General features: G+C 38.0%; 1 protein-coding gene across 1 annotated transcript in view; it reads left to right on the top strand.

Annotated features, from left to right (window-relative positions):
- The window catches only part of LOC128365004 (protein Niban 2-like), a 50,455-nt gene that overhangs the window by 23,270 nt on the left and 13,989 nt on the right, over positions 1 to 13,196 (top strand). Inside the window, exons 4-6 of the mRNA XM_053325620.1 lie at positions 96 to 201; positions 1,153 to 1,320; positions 11,533 to 11,648. Of these exons, the coding sequence (XP_053181595.1) occupies positions 96 to 201; positions 1,153 to 1,320; positions 11,533 to 11,648 (390 nt within the window). The remainder of the gene's footprint in view (positions 1 to 95; positions 202 to 1,152; positions 1,321 to 11,532; positions 11,649 to 13,196) is intronic.

Genomic DNA, 13,196 nt, shown 5'->3' with positions numbered 1-13,196 from the left:
AGCACCCAGTGTGGAATCAGAAGTATTTGGTATTTGCTGGATTCACTGTGTAACATCTGTAACATCTGTACTCTGCTCTCTGTGTTGTCTACCAGGCCCATGACAGACGCCTCCATCCCAAAGGAACCATCAACTGCGCTGGCCACAAAGTGCTGACATCTATGGACCAATACCTCGATCTGATCAGCAACAGCCTGCCAGGTAACAATGAACGATGATGATGAGGAGGAGGAGCAAGAGCTGAAGCTTCCATTATGCAACATTTCCATGCTGAGTGCCATGAATTTGGGATTCAGTTTATAGTTGACCATTTTTAAGATCAGCGGTCCAAAAAAGGAAAGGTTTTCATAATGTTCCCAACAAGTTCATTCTTGCTTTGCCTCTAAATCAACATTAAGAACATCCAGAGGTATTAAAACATTCTAAAGTGGAATTCTAGTAATTAAGATGATATATTTATTATGTGAGGGTGTGAGACTGTGGGAAAAGTGAGAAAAGGAATGGAGGTGGTGTTTGTACTGTAGGCCTGAGGGGGCCCACAGGAGGGCAGCTGCTCATATAAATGTCATATTTAATCCTTTAAAAATGAGAGAAAGCTGGTTTGAGCCCTCCAGATATTGCTCAGAACACTGAGTTCATATTCATCTGTAAATCATAAAGCGAGGCAGTAACTAGAATGGGATAATAAAGGGCGGATCAAATATCATTGCTGCATTAACTGATAGTGTCACATATTGTAAGTATAGCCTATCAGATCATTCCTAACATCCTCAGTGCCTTATTTATAACTTATTACATCATGATCAGAGATGAGGTGCTATTTGTAGGGATGGGTGTCATCCAGGTTTGATACTTATCAGCGGTGCTCTTCCTTAATTTAATGCTGTTCAAATATATAAAAAGGTGAAGCAGAGCTCATTATGTCTGTTATCTTTAATTTCATAAAGAATGCAAACACTCATAGGCTACTGCTGTTGAGATTTAAATGTGAACACATTTAATATATATATATATATATATATATATATATATATATATATATATATATATATATATATATATATATATATATATATATATATATATATATATATATATATATATATATATATATGAAATGTGTGAGCGTTGATCTTTTTTGATTTTTCTCAGGTGTGAAAGCCAAGGTGGGAAGTTCACCCTTCCTGAAGTGTCCCACCCAGTTCCCTCTGATCCTGTGGCACCCGTACGGCCGTCACTACTACTTCTGCGTGGTGACGGAGAAAGAGCAGCAGAAGTGGCACGCTGTCCTCCAGGACTGTGTCCGACACGCCAATGATGGTGAGTCCTGATAGAACACACAAACACACACACAGAAGCTTATGAATGCATTAAAGGTTTAAACATTTACCTTTTTAGACTTCTTCTTGGTACTTCTGGGGACTATAAGTTTGCATATCCCCGTTTTAATAAGCAGGTATACATCATTCTATATGTTTAATAAAATATGAAACACTTTTAAATACATAGTAATACAGAGGACTGCTCTGATACTGTTTGGCAGGTTTATGGGATAAATGTGGATATTTAGATTTTTTTTCCTGTGGCTGAAGGGAGTGGCTCAAAGCCTCCCCACCAAGTGGCTTCCACTGAGACTAAATATCTGTGGCTTAAACATATTGGGCAATTTACTCTCTGCTCACTTGGCGTAGTGCCACAGGGACATTTTGTGGGAAAAGTTGAGATGAAGTGAGGGCAAGAATGTCCTTGCACAAGATCAGTCTGGCGTTCCCTGCCTAATCTAACTCAACTTGTATTACTGGCTGCTGCATTTTGAAAATGATGGAATGAAAAAGGTGGAAGTCAACCGCAAACCAGTTGACAGTGCACAGTGCTCAAGAATTAGCTTGTAATTTATATTCAAAAAGGCAGCGGTTGCAAGCATGTTTTGATTTAATGACTAAAAAATGATGGTGAAGTATATTGTGAATATTGTCTGCGCTGTCACTCAGAGACTAAGCAGAGCGGAGCAGCTGTGCTCAGTCTGTTTCACCTCAAAAAGTCAGTGTGTGCACAGTGATGTCTCTCTCTGAGCTGACTTATTATTCTTCTACAGGCAGGAGACTGTAAGATGCTTTCAAATGAATGACTTTTATTCATTAATGCAGTTCACTTTTTAAAATAAAAAGGCTGCGGACCGTCCCAGTCTTGTTTCATATTGTGTTTCAGTGGACTGAAGACACTAGTGAATTGTTTGGTACACAATATGATGGGTTATGAATCGTTTGTGTATTGAATCTGCACCCAAGCATCACCATAGTATCAAATCAACAGATGAGCATAACATCCCAGGCCTACAAAATAAACAGTCATTTATCGTGACTTTGATTTTTCATTTTTTGCTCAATCTTAGTTTAAAAATGAATTGAAATCCGCTTGGTCACTTTCATCTGTCAAACTGGGATTTGACAGTTTGAGTCCAGAATTTGTATTCCAATAACTTTATTTATATAGCACTTTACAAATAACACAGCTGAAACAAAGTGCTGCACACCACACAAAGAGGAAGACAAAACCAAAAAAACAGAAGGAAAGAAAATAGAAATGATGATAATTGTAGAGCACATGATCACACACAGCCTGTAGTTGCAACACAGACTTCAACAGACAGATCTGAGCTGGATTTAGTTAGTCACAATAAATGCCAATGAGTGGAAAAAGCTTCAAGGATGATTCTTGAAAATCTGAATAGTTGGGGAGAATGGGATGAGTGAAAACCAGATTTATTAGTTTAGAGTCTTTTTAAGGCAACCTAAATTTAATGATAGCAACTGTTAGCTCTTCACAGCTGCTCAGCCAGTCTCTCTCTGTCCAGGAGATTTTCCAGGATAAGGAAAAACGAGCAAGTTGCTGACGTGTGTGTGTGTGTGTCCCAGATTGTATTGATGTTACTTTAAAGTATTCCTAAGCTTTCTATGGTACAAAGGACTGAGCTGGACTCCCCCGGACCCTTCTAAGAACTGAGACTAAGTCTCTTAAATGGTTTCTGGTCCCACACCAGGGATTTTCAGAATGTCTGTGGACTTAAAAAAACTGGACAATAATTGGCCCATCGGGGATCGTGGATACCTTTCTTAAAAGACTGCAGTATTTGGATGTTAGGAGGGTTAGGGTTAGGGCCGATTCATTAAACCTCCTTTTCTCCCCGGGTCCATTTTGATTTCCTGACTAAACTTTGACATTCACCAGTCTGTGATAATTCATCAACATATTTTCCTCTGGTCTTAAACTTAGTTAACACAATTCACACACAATAATTTCTGCTTAACTCAAAAATGAGGCATGATTTCATTTAAATGAATTTACACATATTTCCAAAATGTGTAAAACCTGTGCTAATAAGTTGGAATAGAGTTGTCTTAAAAGGTCTAATAATTTCTAACTTCTTATGATGAGAAGACAACAGGAAGGTTAATGTAGATGTTTGGCAGGTCAGGTGATAAACAATGTTCTCTTGTGTCCAGTCTTGAGGCTGCACATGTTGTTTGTGTAAATGGATTTTATCAAGTCATGCACCACTTTTAAGCAGTTTGTAAAATAACCGTGCCTAATTGAATGAAATGCTTTTTTAATGAATGAAACATGCAAATGCAGATGTTTAGTTTTTTATTTTGAGGAACATATTTGTTGACTTGGGTGTGAATGAGATCTAATGTGTGATCATTTGGTATGAATGCACTTTGACTTTGACACAGGCCTGTCCCAATAACTACATTATACAGTAACATAATTATCAACATCATCATGTCTATATATGGACTTAGCATATGATACATGGACATGACATTCATCAATTTTTGACCTCCTTTCACATTAGCAGCTAAGAGGCTATTCATGTCACATTGGCTAAACAAGTAGTGTCCTCCATTCCTCACTGTGTACGTCCTGAGTGGAGACTGTAGGAAGAATTAAAGGTGAAGAATTAACTCCCCAACCATAATGACAGTCTGGGTTTATACATAAGTACCTCCCACACCCCTTACATTATTATACTATCATATTATCTTTATATCAGTGGTATAAAATGATCTTCAAATGACAATAATATTGTTTATTGCGATTATTTCTGAGACAATATATCGATCTAATTAATGCAGTTATGGTGACATGGCTATCAGGACATTGTGTTCCTTGGTAGTTATCAGTGTCAGATTTCTATCTGTAAATCAGATGTCGTCAAGATCACTCGCTTTCTTGGGGGTTTTAGGTGGTGGCTTTTTTCCCCAGGTCTAGCTCAGTAATCAGGAGGGCTAAAAGGTTCTTGGTGTCTTTGATTCTCAATTCTAACTTGTTTCAATTTTAAGTTATATGTGTTTGTTCTGCATCCGATTTGATAAGAATGTTTCCGTATAGTTTCTCGCAGTGACTCAACCAAATGTCTCCGTTTTGTATCACAGGGTCATTGGGTTTACTTTTTAGGTTTTTCCAATTTTCCCAGAATGTATTTGTGTTTATGGACTCCTAAATTATTGTCAGTTGTTATTGTGTGTACTGAGCCTTTTTGATCTTGACAGTATGTTTGTATTATTTTAGCATGCCACAGTAAAGGAGGCACACGTCTAGAGTGCTTGTGTCTGTGTTTTTGGTTGGATAATTGTTCTTTTCTTTTTTGTGGGCATTCCATATCAAACCAATTGGTCTCTTTGTTTTAGGGGTTTTGTGGCTGCTGCATTTCTTCAGTTGGGATTCGTGAGCTGTAGTCAGATGTGATTAATGCTTTTAACTGCTTGGTCCATGACGTCTTTACTGTGAGCAGACGTGGTGTCCAGAAAGTTCTCAAAGAGTGGTTGAATTTGTTGGCTCCCAATTCCTAGAACTGTGTGAAGTTCGGAGCCCATCAGTATGTTCTCCTGATGTTAAACAGACTATAGGTCTCTGTTTGTGAACACAGTCATTTGGCTGTGATCAGATTGAGGGTTTAGTGGTTTGACTATAAATGAAGTGAAAGGTTCCATTAGGGCAGGGTGATATGAACACAAATATATATCACAATATTTTTTACTAAATACCTCAATATCGATATTGCGATAATATTATAGGGATGACTATTGATGCTATCACAAAACATTTACACAATAAGATTTTTGATAAATAATCATCATTAATGTTGATATAATGACTAAGTGGGTAAAAGGCAGATAATAGAATAGTTTTGCTGTCCAAACAGAAAAGAATTGATCCCCTGCATGTTCCTCATAGAGATGGTGGAAGGTTTCATGGATATGATGCAAATCCATTTTAAAATGAGATAAACTGAGAAGATTAACTTGAAGTGATTTCATTGAAGTACTTTTTGTATGTAAGTGTGTAAGGGATAGTCTTAAACAGGAGTTTTTATATGACCTGACTTGGTTGGTGGATATGAGATTGAAGGTGCGATCTCTCCCAGGTTTCTGCAGGTGGTTGCTAGGCTCCTCAGTGGTGCAACAGAAACTAGCCATTAATTTTTGCACAAGCCCCCCTCCCCCCACAACATCATGCTGTGTATTTTGGGAAACATTCTGGAGAGCAATTGCTTGAATGCATTTTCTTTTGTCTCAGTATCTTGTAGCGCAGCTGATGAGCATTGACCAAACATGGTTAGAAAGCAAGAAGATGCTCTGCAATCCTTGTAATTGACTTAATCGAATTGTTGATTTCCAGCACAGCTGTACTTTATGACAGCAGAGGGGTTGCAAGTGGTTATGAGTTGTCTCTCTCTTAACAGAGAGAAACGGCAAAGGATACATGCGTACCTCGTTCATGCCAAATTGGGCAATGTTGCACCGTTTGCAGAGGTGATGGGTGTGTCACTACATGGGTTAGTGTGATGTATCAGCCGAGTGTGGAAATGTAGAGATACTAACCACAAACTCTGACTTGCAGCAGTATATCTGGATGGAAAGTGAACAGTGCAGGAAATGTATTGTAGCTGGAGCTGGGCAATATATCAATATTATATCAATATCAAAATATCAGACTAGATATCATTTTAGAATTTGTGGATATCATAATATTGTGATGTAGCATAGGTGTTTTTTTCTGGTGTTCTAACTTTTCTGTTATTTGCTTTTTACCCACTTAGGTTTAACTGACTGGCTGGTTTGGCATATTGTAATATTGTGATACGGCATTATAGCAAAATGATGTTATTTTCTGAATTTACCAGATTATTCTAGCTGTTCTATGATCTGCCTTTTACCGACTTAGTCATTATATCCACATTACTGATGATTCAAAAATCTTATTGTGTAAATATTTTGTGATAGCATCAACAGTCATCCCTTAGTATTTGGTTAAAAAAAATAGTGATATTTGATTTTATCCATATACGCCAGCCCTACTTTGAAGCACCTTTGGGTGTCACTGTGTTTATGCTGTACACATTTCTTCAGTGGACAAACTTCTTAATCCACTGCACACTGTATAATGAGAATTCACTGGAGGGATATGTTACAAATTGGCTCTGTTTGAAGGAAATGCAGCATATTTTCCATATAACAAACTCAGTCATTGTATGATGTGATGATTTACTCAAGTGTACTTGAAGCATAGCTGGAGGGTTTCCTGGTGGTCAAGTGTTTTTGGATGCAAACCCTGTATCTGTGACGTTCCCGTGAGAGACTCCAGACCCTCTATCTCTCTCTCTCCTGGAGTTGTCTGTCTTTGTTCTGTCACATCGTCGCTGGTTTTAATCACTGTAAGCTTAGAATTTCATTCCATCAAAATCAACATCCACATTTTTATGCTTTTATGCTTCTGTCCAACAGGCGTAACACAAGTAAGTGTACATGGGGATCGTTGGGACGTAGTTTTAGTTTCTTTTGACAAGCTGCTGACAGATGAAGCTGCTCTGAAAACGGATGACCTCACTGTTTGCTGTCCTAAAAAAGCATGATCACTAATGCTGGTTAGCTACCAGCTCAAAGCCTGAAAATTAAAGTTGGATTCCTGATATGATCCTTGACATAATAGTCAGGTTGGAGTACAAGTAAAGATTGTGGATTTAGAGTCCTTCATCAGAGAGGCCAATGTGAAACTGGCACAGGACTGAAAGTGGAGGAATGCAGTCAATGCATCACAGTGTGCATTTAGGTAGTTGCCATAGTGATTAGCTCAGACTAGAGTTCTGCAAGAGGACCAGAGAGGAAGCTGATGCTTATAATGAGGCTTTGTTCTGACTTCACCTGTGTGGTTTTCTTTTAGCAGAGGGTTCATTAACTGACAGGTGCTTGGGTCTGCACACCAGACCTGTACTTACATTCTCAGACAGTTAGTAGTTATGTAGGATGCAAGTAAGAATGAAATAAGTAGAGGTTTGTCTTGTTACTAAATTAGTGTTGAGCACAGATCATCATTGTTGCACACATTGTTTTGAAGTACACAGGAACAAAAGCCAGTGGAACTGCATGTGTCACATTCTGCTGTTTCCCCTTTAAAGCCTTTCTATGGCGTTTGTGTAACAGTGTGTCATTTCTGAAATTCACACAGAATTTTCTCAAACAATCAGGGTGCAATTATAGAATAAAAGTAATATTTTCTAGCTCTGGGTGCAAAAAGGATTGATTGCAGGAATCATTTGATGGGAGATGTTTCCATACTACTTGGTATGGATCTATTTCGGTCGATACCACAACACAGCTCTAGTCATCACAGTTGTGAGTAGTTTTCAGTGTTCAGTGTCAGTCTGGACTTTTTTATGAGGAATCCAGAACACAGAATGCAGCATAGTGCACTTCAGACATAATGTAATATAGCTTCATCCAAGTATCATACAGTGACCTGCACAGCTGCCATGGTAACTGAGAGATGTGATATGTGAGTGCTTCTTTACACTGTCACTTTGTTTAGTCTGCACTCTTCCACTCTCTTCATTTCATTTCTTTAAATTCCTGACATCCATCCAGCTCTGACTGATTCTGTTGCCTTTTTATTTCAGAGTGTGTTCTCTTCAGGTCTGAGAAAGATCATTTTATATTGGCTGTCATAAAACTAGAGTTGAAACAATGGTTTTTCAGATGGTCTCGGCTCTAAACCAGATTAGCATGCTTAATGTCTCCACAGTGCTGAGCGCTGATTGGAAACCTGTGTGAGCTGTGAGGAAGGAGAAAGAGGAAATGACACCAATAGTTAACATGCCTCAGCTGTGACACAGGCCAGCTGCATGACGTATGAGCGCTTGAATGACTCCATATGTTCTTTGTGTGCTGCACAGAGCAGCGCTTCATAGACCTGCACTCACTCTTTTTTATTAACAGTCCTGTTAAACAAGGTGTGTGTGCAGCCCAGGTAAACAAGTCATCCTTCAAACAGTGGGTTCTGTCCATGTAATGCATGGTGGGATTAATAGACCAGGGGGGCTCTGGGGCCTAAAATGATCCATGGGCCCCTACTGAGTCCTGCCCTCTCCTCCTCTCTCATTTTGCATATTTTCTATTGTTTCTCTCTTTTTGTACAATGTGTTTAAAGCTAACAACAATCTTAACAACTGATTCAGCTTCAAGATTTAATATTTTTCTTCTGTTTTGAAATCTGACTGAAACACAACATTGAGATATTATCACATTATAAAGGGGAACATGTTAGCAAACAGTTGCCTGTTGCACGCTCAACATACTCACAACAACGTTAGCACTCATTTGGAGTCGTGTGAAGTCCAGTGTTCACTCTGCGTTTAGCTGTTTAGCTTCAAGTCCACCAGCTAGTTTCTAACTGGGTCTGTCAGCTGTTTGCAGTGGTTAATAGTAACTAAATGCATTTACTCATTTACTCATGTTCTGTACTTATGTATAATTTTGAAGTACTTGTACTTTACTGTAGTACAGTTTGAGGTACTTGTAGTTTAATGTAGTATTTCCATGTGATGCTACTTTATACATCTCAGAGGGAAATATTGTACTTTCTACTCCACTACATTTATTTAACAGCTTTAGTTACTTTTCAGATGCATATTTGACACAATGGATAATATAACAAGCTTTTAAAATACAACACATTGTTAAAGATGAAACCAAAAAGCAGTGTGTAGTCGGCTCACATTCAGATGTCTGAGTTGTTAATATCTCACCAAATAGTGATTTTTCCCTCTAAACTTCTCACATGCTTTTATTTCAATAAATGTTCAAATGATCCAATATTTCAGCAAAAATCAAAGATTAGAGAAAAAGTCCAAAAACTGGAAATACATTTTGTGTATCAGAACTTAGTTTTTCTTCTTTCCTCTCCCATTAATGATTTCACCAGCCTTCACATTTATCTGCTGACCCTTTTGAGGGGCCCCACCCCTAGGTTGGGAACCACTGGACTAAACTAGCTAACTGTATGAAGTAGTGTAAACTAGCTAACTGTATATAAAGTAGTGTAAACTAGCTAACTGTATGAAGTAGTGTAAACTAGCTAACTGTATATAAAGTAGTGTAAACTAGCTAACTGTATATAAAGTAGTGTAAACTAGCTAACTGTATATAAAGTAGTATAAACTAGCTAATTGTATATTAAGTAGTGTAAACTAGCTAACTGTATATAAAGTAGTATAAACTAGCTAACTGTATATAAAGTAGAGTAAACTAGCTAACTGTATATAAAGTAGTATAAACTAGCTAACTGTATATAAAGTAGTGTAAACTAGCTAACTGTATATAAAGTAGAGTAAACTAGCTAACTGTATATAAAGTAGTGTAAACTAGCTAACTGTATATAAAGTAGTATAAACTACCTAATTGTATATAAAGTAGTATAAACTAGCTAACTGTATATAAAGTAGAGTAAACTAGCTAACTGTATATAAAGTAGTGTAAACTAGCTAACTGTATATAAAGTAGTATAAACTACCTAATTGTATATAAAGTAGTATAAACTAGCTAACTGTATATAAAGTAGTATAAACTAGCTAACTGTATATAAAGTAGTGTAAACTAGCTAACTGTATATAAAGTAGTGTAAACTAGCTAACTGTATATAAAGTAGATGGATTGGAGGCCTATAATAGGGAGCTCTGTCTAAAACTGATACCTGCTCTGCTGAGCTTCCAAGCGAGCCGAGCCGATACTATGTGATGTCAACAGACTGCCGGCCACTGATTGGTCAGAAGAGTTGTCGCTGGAAGAGTCATGAGCCGTCCCACACAAGAATCAAACCCGGCATTTTTAAACACCGGCAACAGCGTTACAGCGTTTCGGCTCAATTTTCTTGCTTTGTGTGTGACAGAAAGCCACATACAGCAGCAAGTACACCATCGCCTCCATGTCCTCCATTGTTTGTGTTTGTGTCGCGTATAAAACGGAAGTTTCGCCGTGCTATGACGACCCTGCTCACGTTGAATAGGTATCTTTTTGTAATGGAAAAGGTTGTTCCTGGAACCGAGTCGAGCCGAGTAGTGCTGGAACTTTGTAGTGGAAAAGCGCCATTAAAGGTAGAAGCAGTCATGGTAACTTTGAAGTGTGTTTGAACAATCTGTTTCCATCAGCATTTATTACCTCTTCTCTTTTTCAATATAAGTTTTCCACTTTACTACATATTTAACTTTTTCTTTTTTTTTTCAATGATTTGGAATCTTCTTAAGATTTCAGATGTTTTATGGGAGAAGTTGAAAATACACATGAAAACAGGTGGATGGGAAAGTAATGGTATCATTTTGTGACCTAAGGTTTTTGAGAATTGGGTAAACCAAAAATAACACAAGGGCTTACCCAAGACTTGTAATTTGGTTTGAGCAGAGTTTGAGTCAATCTTCAAATCCAGAAAGTGTGAATGATGTCTTGTGATGTGTGTAAGGAGGAACGAGAGGAAGAGGTTGGAAATCCCAATTTTGGCTTTGTTTGAAATCCTCTCATTCCATCTGAGCCTCAGTCAAAATAAAATAACCCTCTTGGAGAGGGTCTGGGGATTTTGCCTCTGGCGCTACGAGGAACTCTGGCACCCATCACTGCCCTCCCCCCACACATACACACTTCCTGGCTTTGTCATAGGTGGGAGTTCTTGCACACTGTCCAATAAGACTGAACAGCATCTCAGAATTAACATGTTTTCTTTATCACAGCACTCAGTGTTTAACATGCTTTTCTGGCTTTGAGCAGATATTCATTTTCTTTGGAAGCCGGACAACTTAAGGAATGTAGAGAGGTTCAGCTTAGAGTCTTAGCGGCCCTCTTTCTCACGCACCATTTGACTCCACTGTTTGAAACAGCCAGTCAAGCTAAAATAACATACACTCATAAACACACACAGACACACCTATTAAGTTATTAATAGTAACCACATTAAGGTCTTACAAATTATGAAATGGTAAATGGACTGTACTTATATAGTGGTTTTCTAGTCTTTTCACTTTCACCCATTCACACACATTCATACACTGATGGAGTAGCCATCAGGAGTAATTTGGGGTTAAGTATCTTGTCTCTCTCGACAGACAGACAGACAGACAGACAGACAGACAGACAGACACACTCCTGGTGACTACTCCATATATATATTTTATATTATATGACCCAGAGATCTATATTCTTGTTCCAGGTTTGTCAGAGGAGAATAAAATCCAAACACCAGCCTTCACTGATGCTGTACGAATCTACCGCCAAGCTAAAGGGCACTATGGCACCTGGGAAATGATGTGTGGTGTACAGTCACAGGTAAGCATCGCACTAATTACACATATCACTTTCATCATCCACCCTCCCCTGGGGTTTACGGTTATTCTTAAATATTGTAGTTGGAAGGGGAGAAACCTGACTCGTGACATACACGATGTGAACAAGGGTCTTACAGTCATACCAGTAATGCAGATGCATTCTCTGAATTCCTGCTTTAGCCTGATACTTCAGAGTAACCTGGTTTATTGCATGCATGTAAAGTTTATTATTTACTGTCAGCTTTCACTTTGGTTATGAACATGCTTTGTGTGCCCTGAAGGCTGATTGAAAGGCTTTAAATGTGCTGTATGGCAGGCGTGGTCTGGCCCAGGTCTCTATAGCCTTCTTCTGGCACTGAACAGGTTTTTCTGGATGCTGCAGTCATCACATTATCATAATATGATATGATTATAGGTGTATTAGCTAATGAATCCTAAACACAACTTGGGGAATTGACCCACAGGTCATTCACAGCTAAATATTTAGTATCTGTTGGCTGGTGTGGATGTCCCTCCCCAAATTCCTCTCACATGGTCTGCTAAGTGAATTGGCTTTGGAACAGAACCAGTTTGTGTTCTCCAGTTATTGGCTGTGGTACAATAGTTACTTTTTTTGCTGTGCTAACCTTGTTAAAGAGTCACTTTATGATGCAATGAAGGCTTCACCCTGTTGGGACTGTGCTATGATGTCTGAGGTCTTTTCATGAGTTTATGATCTCTATTTCACCAATTTCACACATGTGCATGTATGTGTGTACGGTCAGGAGAGTAAGTGGTTGGTCATCCACCAACACTAAATTACTGTTGTTGAGTTTGGTCAGCAGGAAATTGGAGCAGATACTTTGTAGTTGTGGAGGTCAGTGAGTGCACACTTTTTACTGCATGCTTGTAGTGATGCTGCTCTATCCAAGATGTCTCAGAGTAAAAATCAAGTGCCCAAGGGCCCCTCCACTGCCCCTTTGTCTTTTGGAAGCTCTTAAGAGTTGTCTTCTTGTTAACTTCTTGTTACTAAAAAGAATCGGCATCTGCAAAGAATTAGTAGAATATTTACTCCTGGCTTTACTGAGAGCTTACATATGTTTTCATTTATTTCTTTTTATTGCAAAAGAACCTGTTGAGCATACTTCTTCTTCTTTCTACAATTATATGTAGTAGTTATCTTTTATTGTATGTTTACTAAACAGTCACACACTGCATGTCTATATATGTATTTCATAGAAAATATGCTATTATGAAAATTAGGGCCCGACCGATACTGCATTTTTCAGGCTGTTAACGATATCCGAAAATTCAAAACATATTGTCTGTTAATCTTATACATACAGAATATATACATAATCACACTTTTTTATGTATGTAATTACTAAACACTTGTGACAAAGATATATATATATATATATATATATATATATAATGGAATCATGGCATTTTACATTTTTTATAAAATGACATAAGTGCAGTGAAACCTATATATCTTAAAAAATATCAGCACATATCAGACGGTTTAAACAGCAATACCGATATATCTGTGATAGGCCAATATCGGCCA

This window comes from Scomber japonicus, chromosome 9 (assembly GCF_027409825.1).
Source record: "Scomber japonicus isolate fScoJap1 chromosome 9, fScoJap1.pri, whole genome shotgun sequence".
In the NCBI taxonomy this organism is placed as follows: domain Eukaryota; kingdom Metazoa; phylum Chordata; class Actinopteri; order Scombriformes; family Scombridae; genus Scomber; species Scomber japonicus.
Note: the sequence above shows the minus strand (reverse complement) of the source record. Positions and strands in the feature narration are given on the sequence as shown.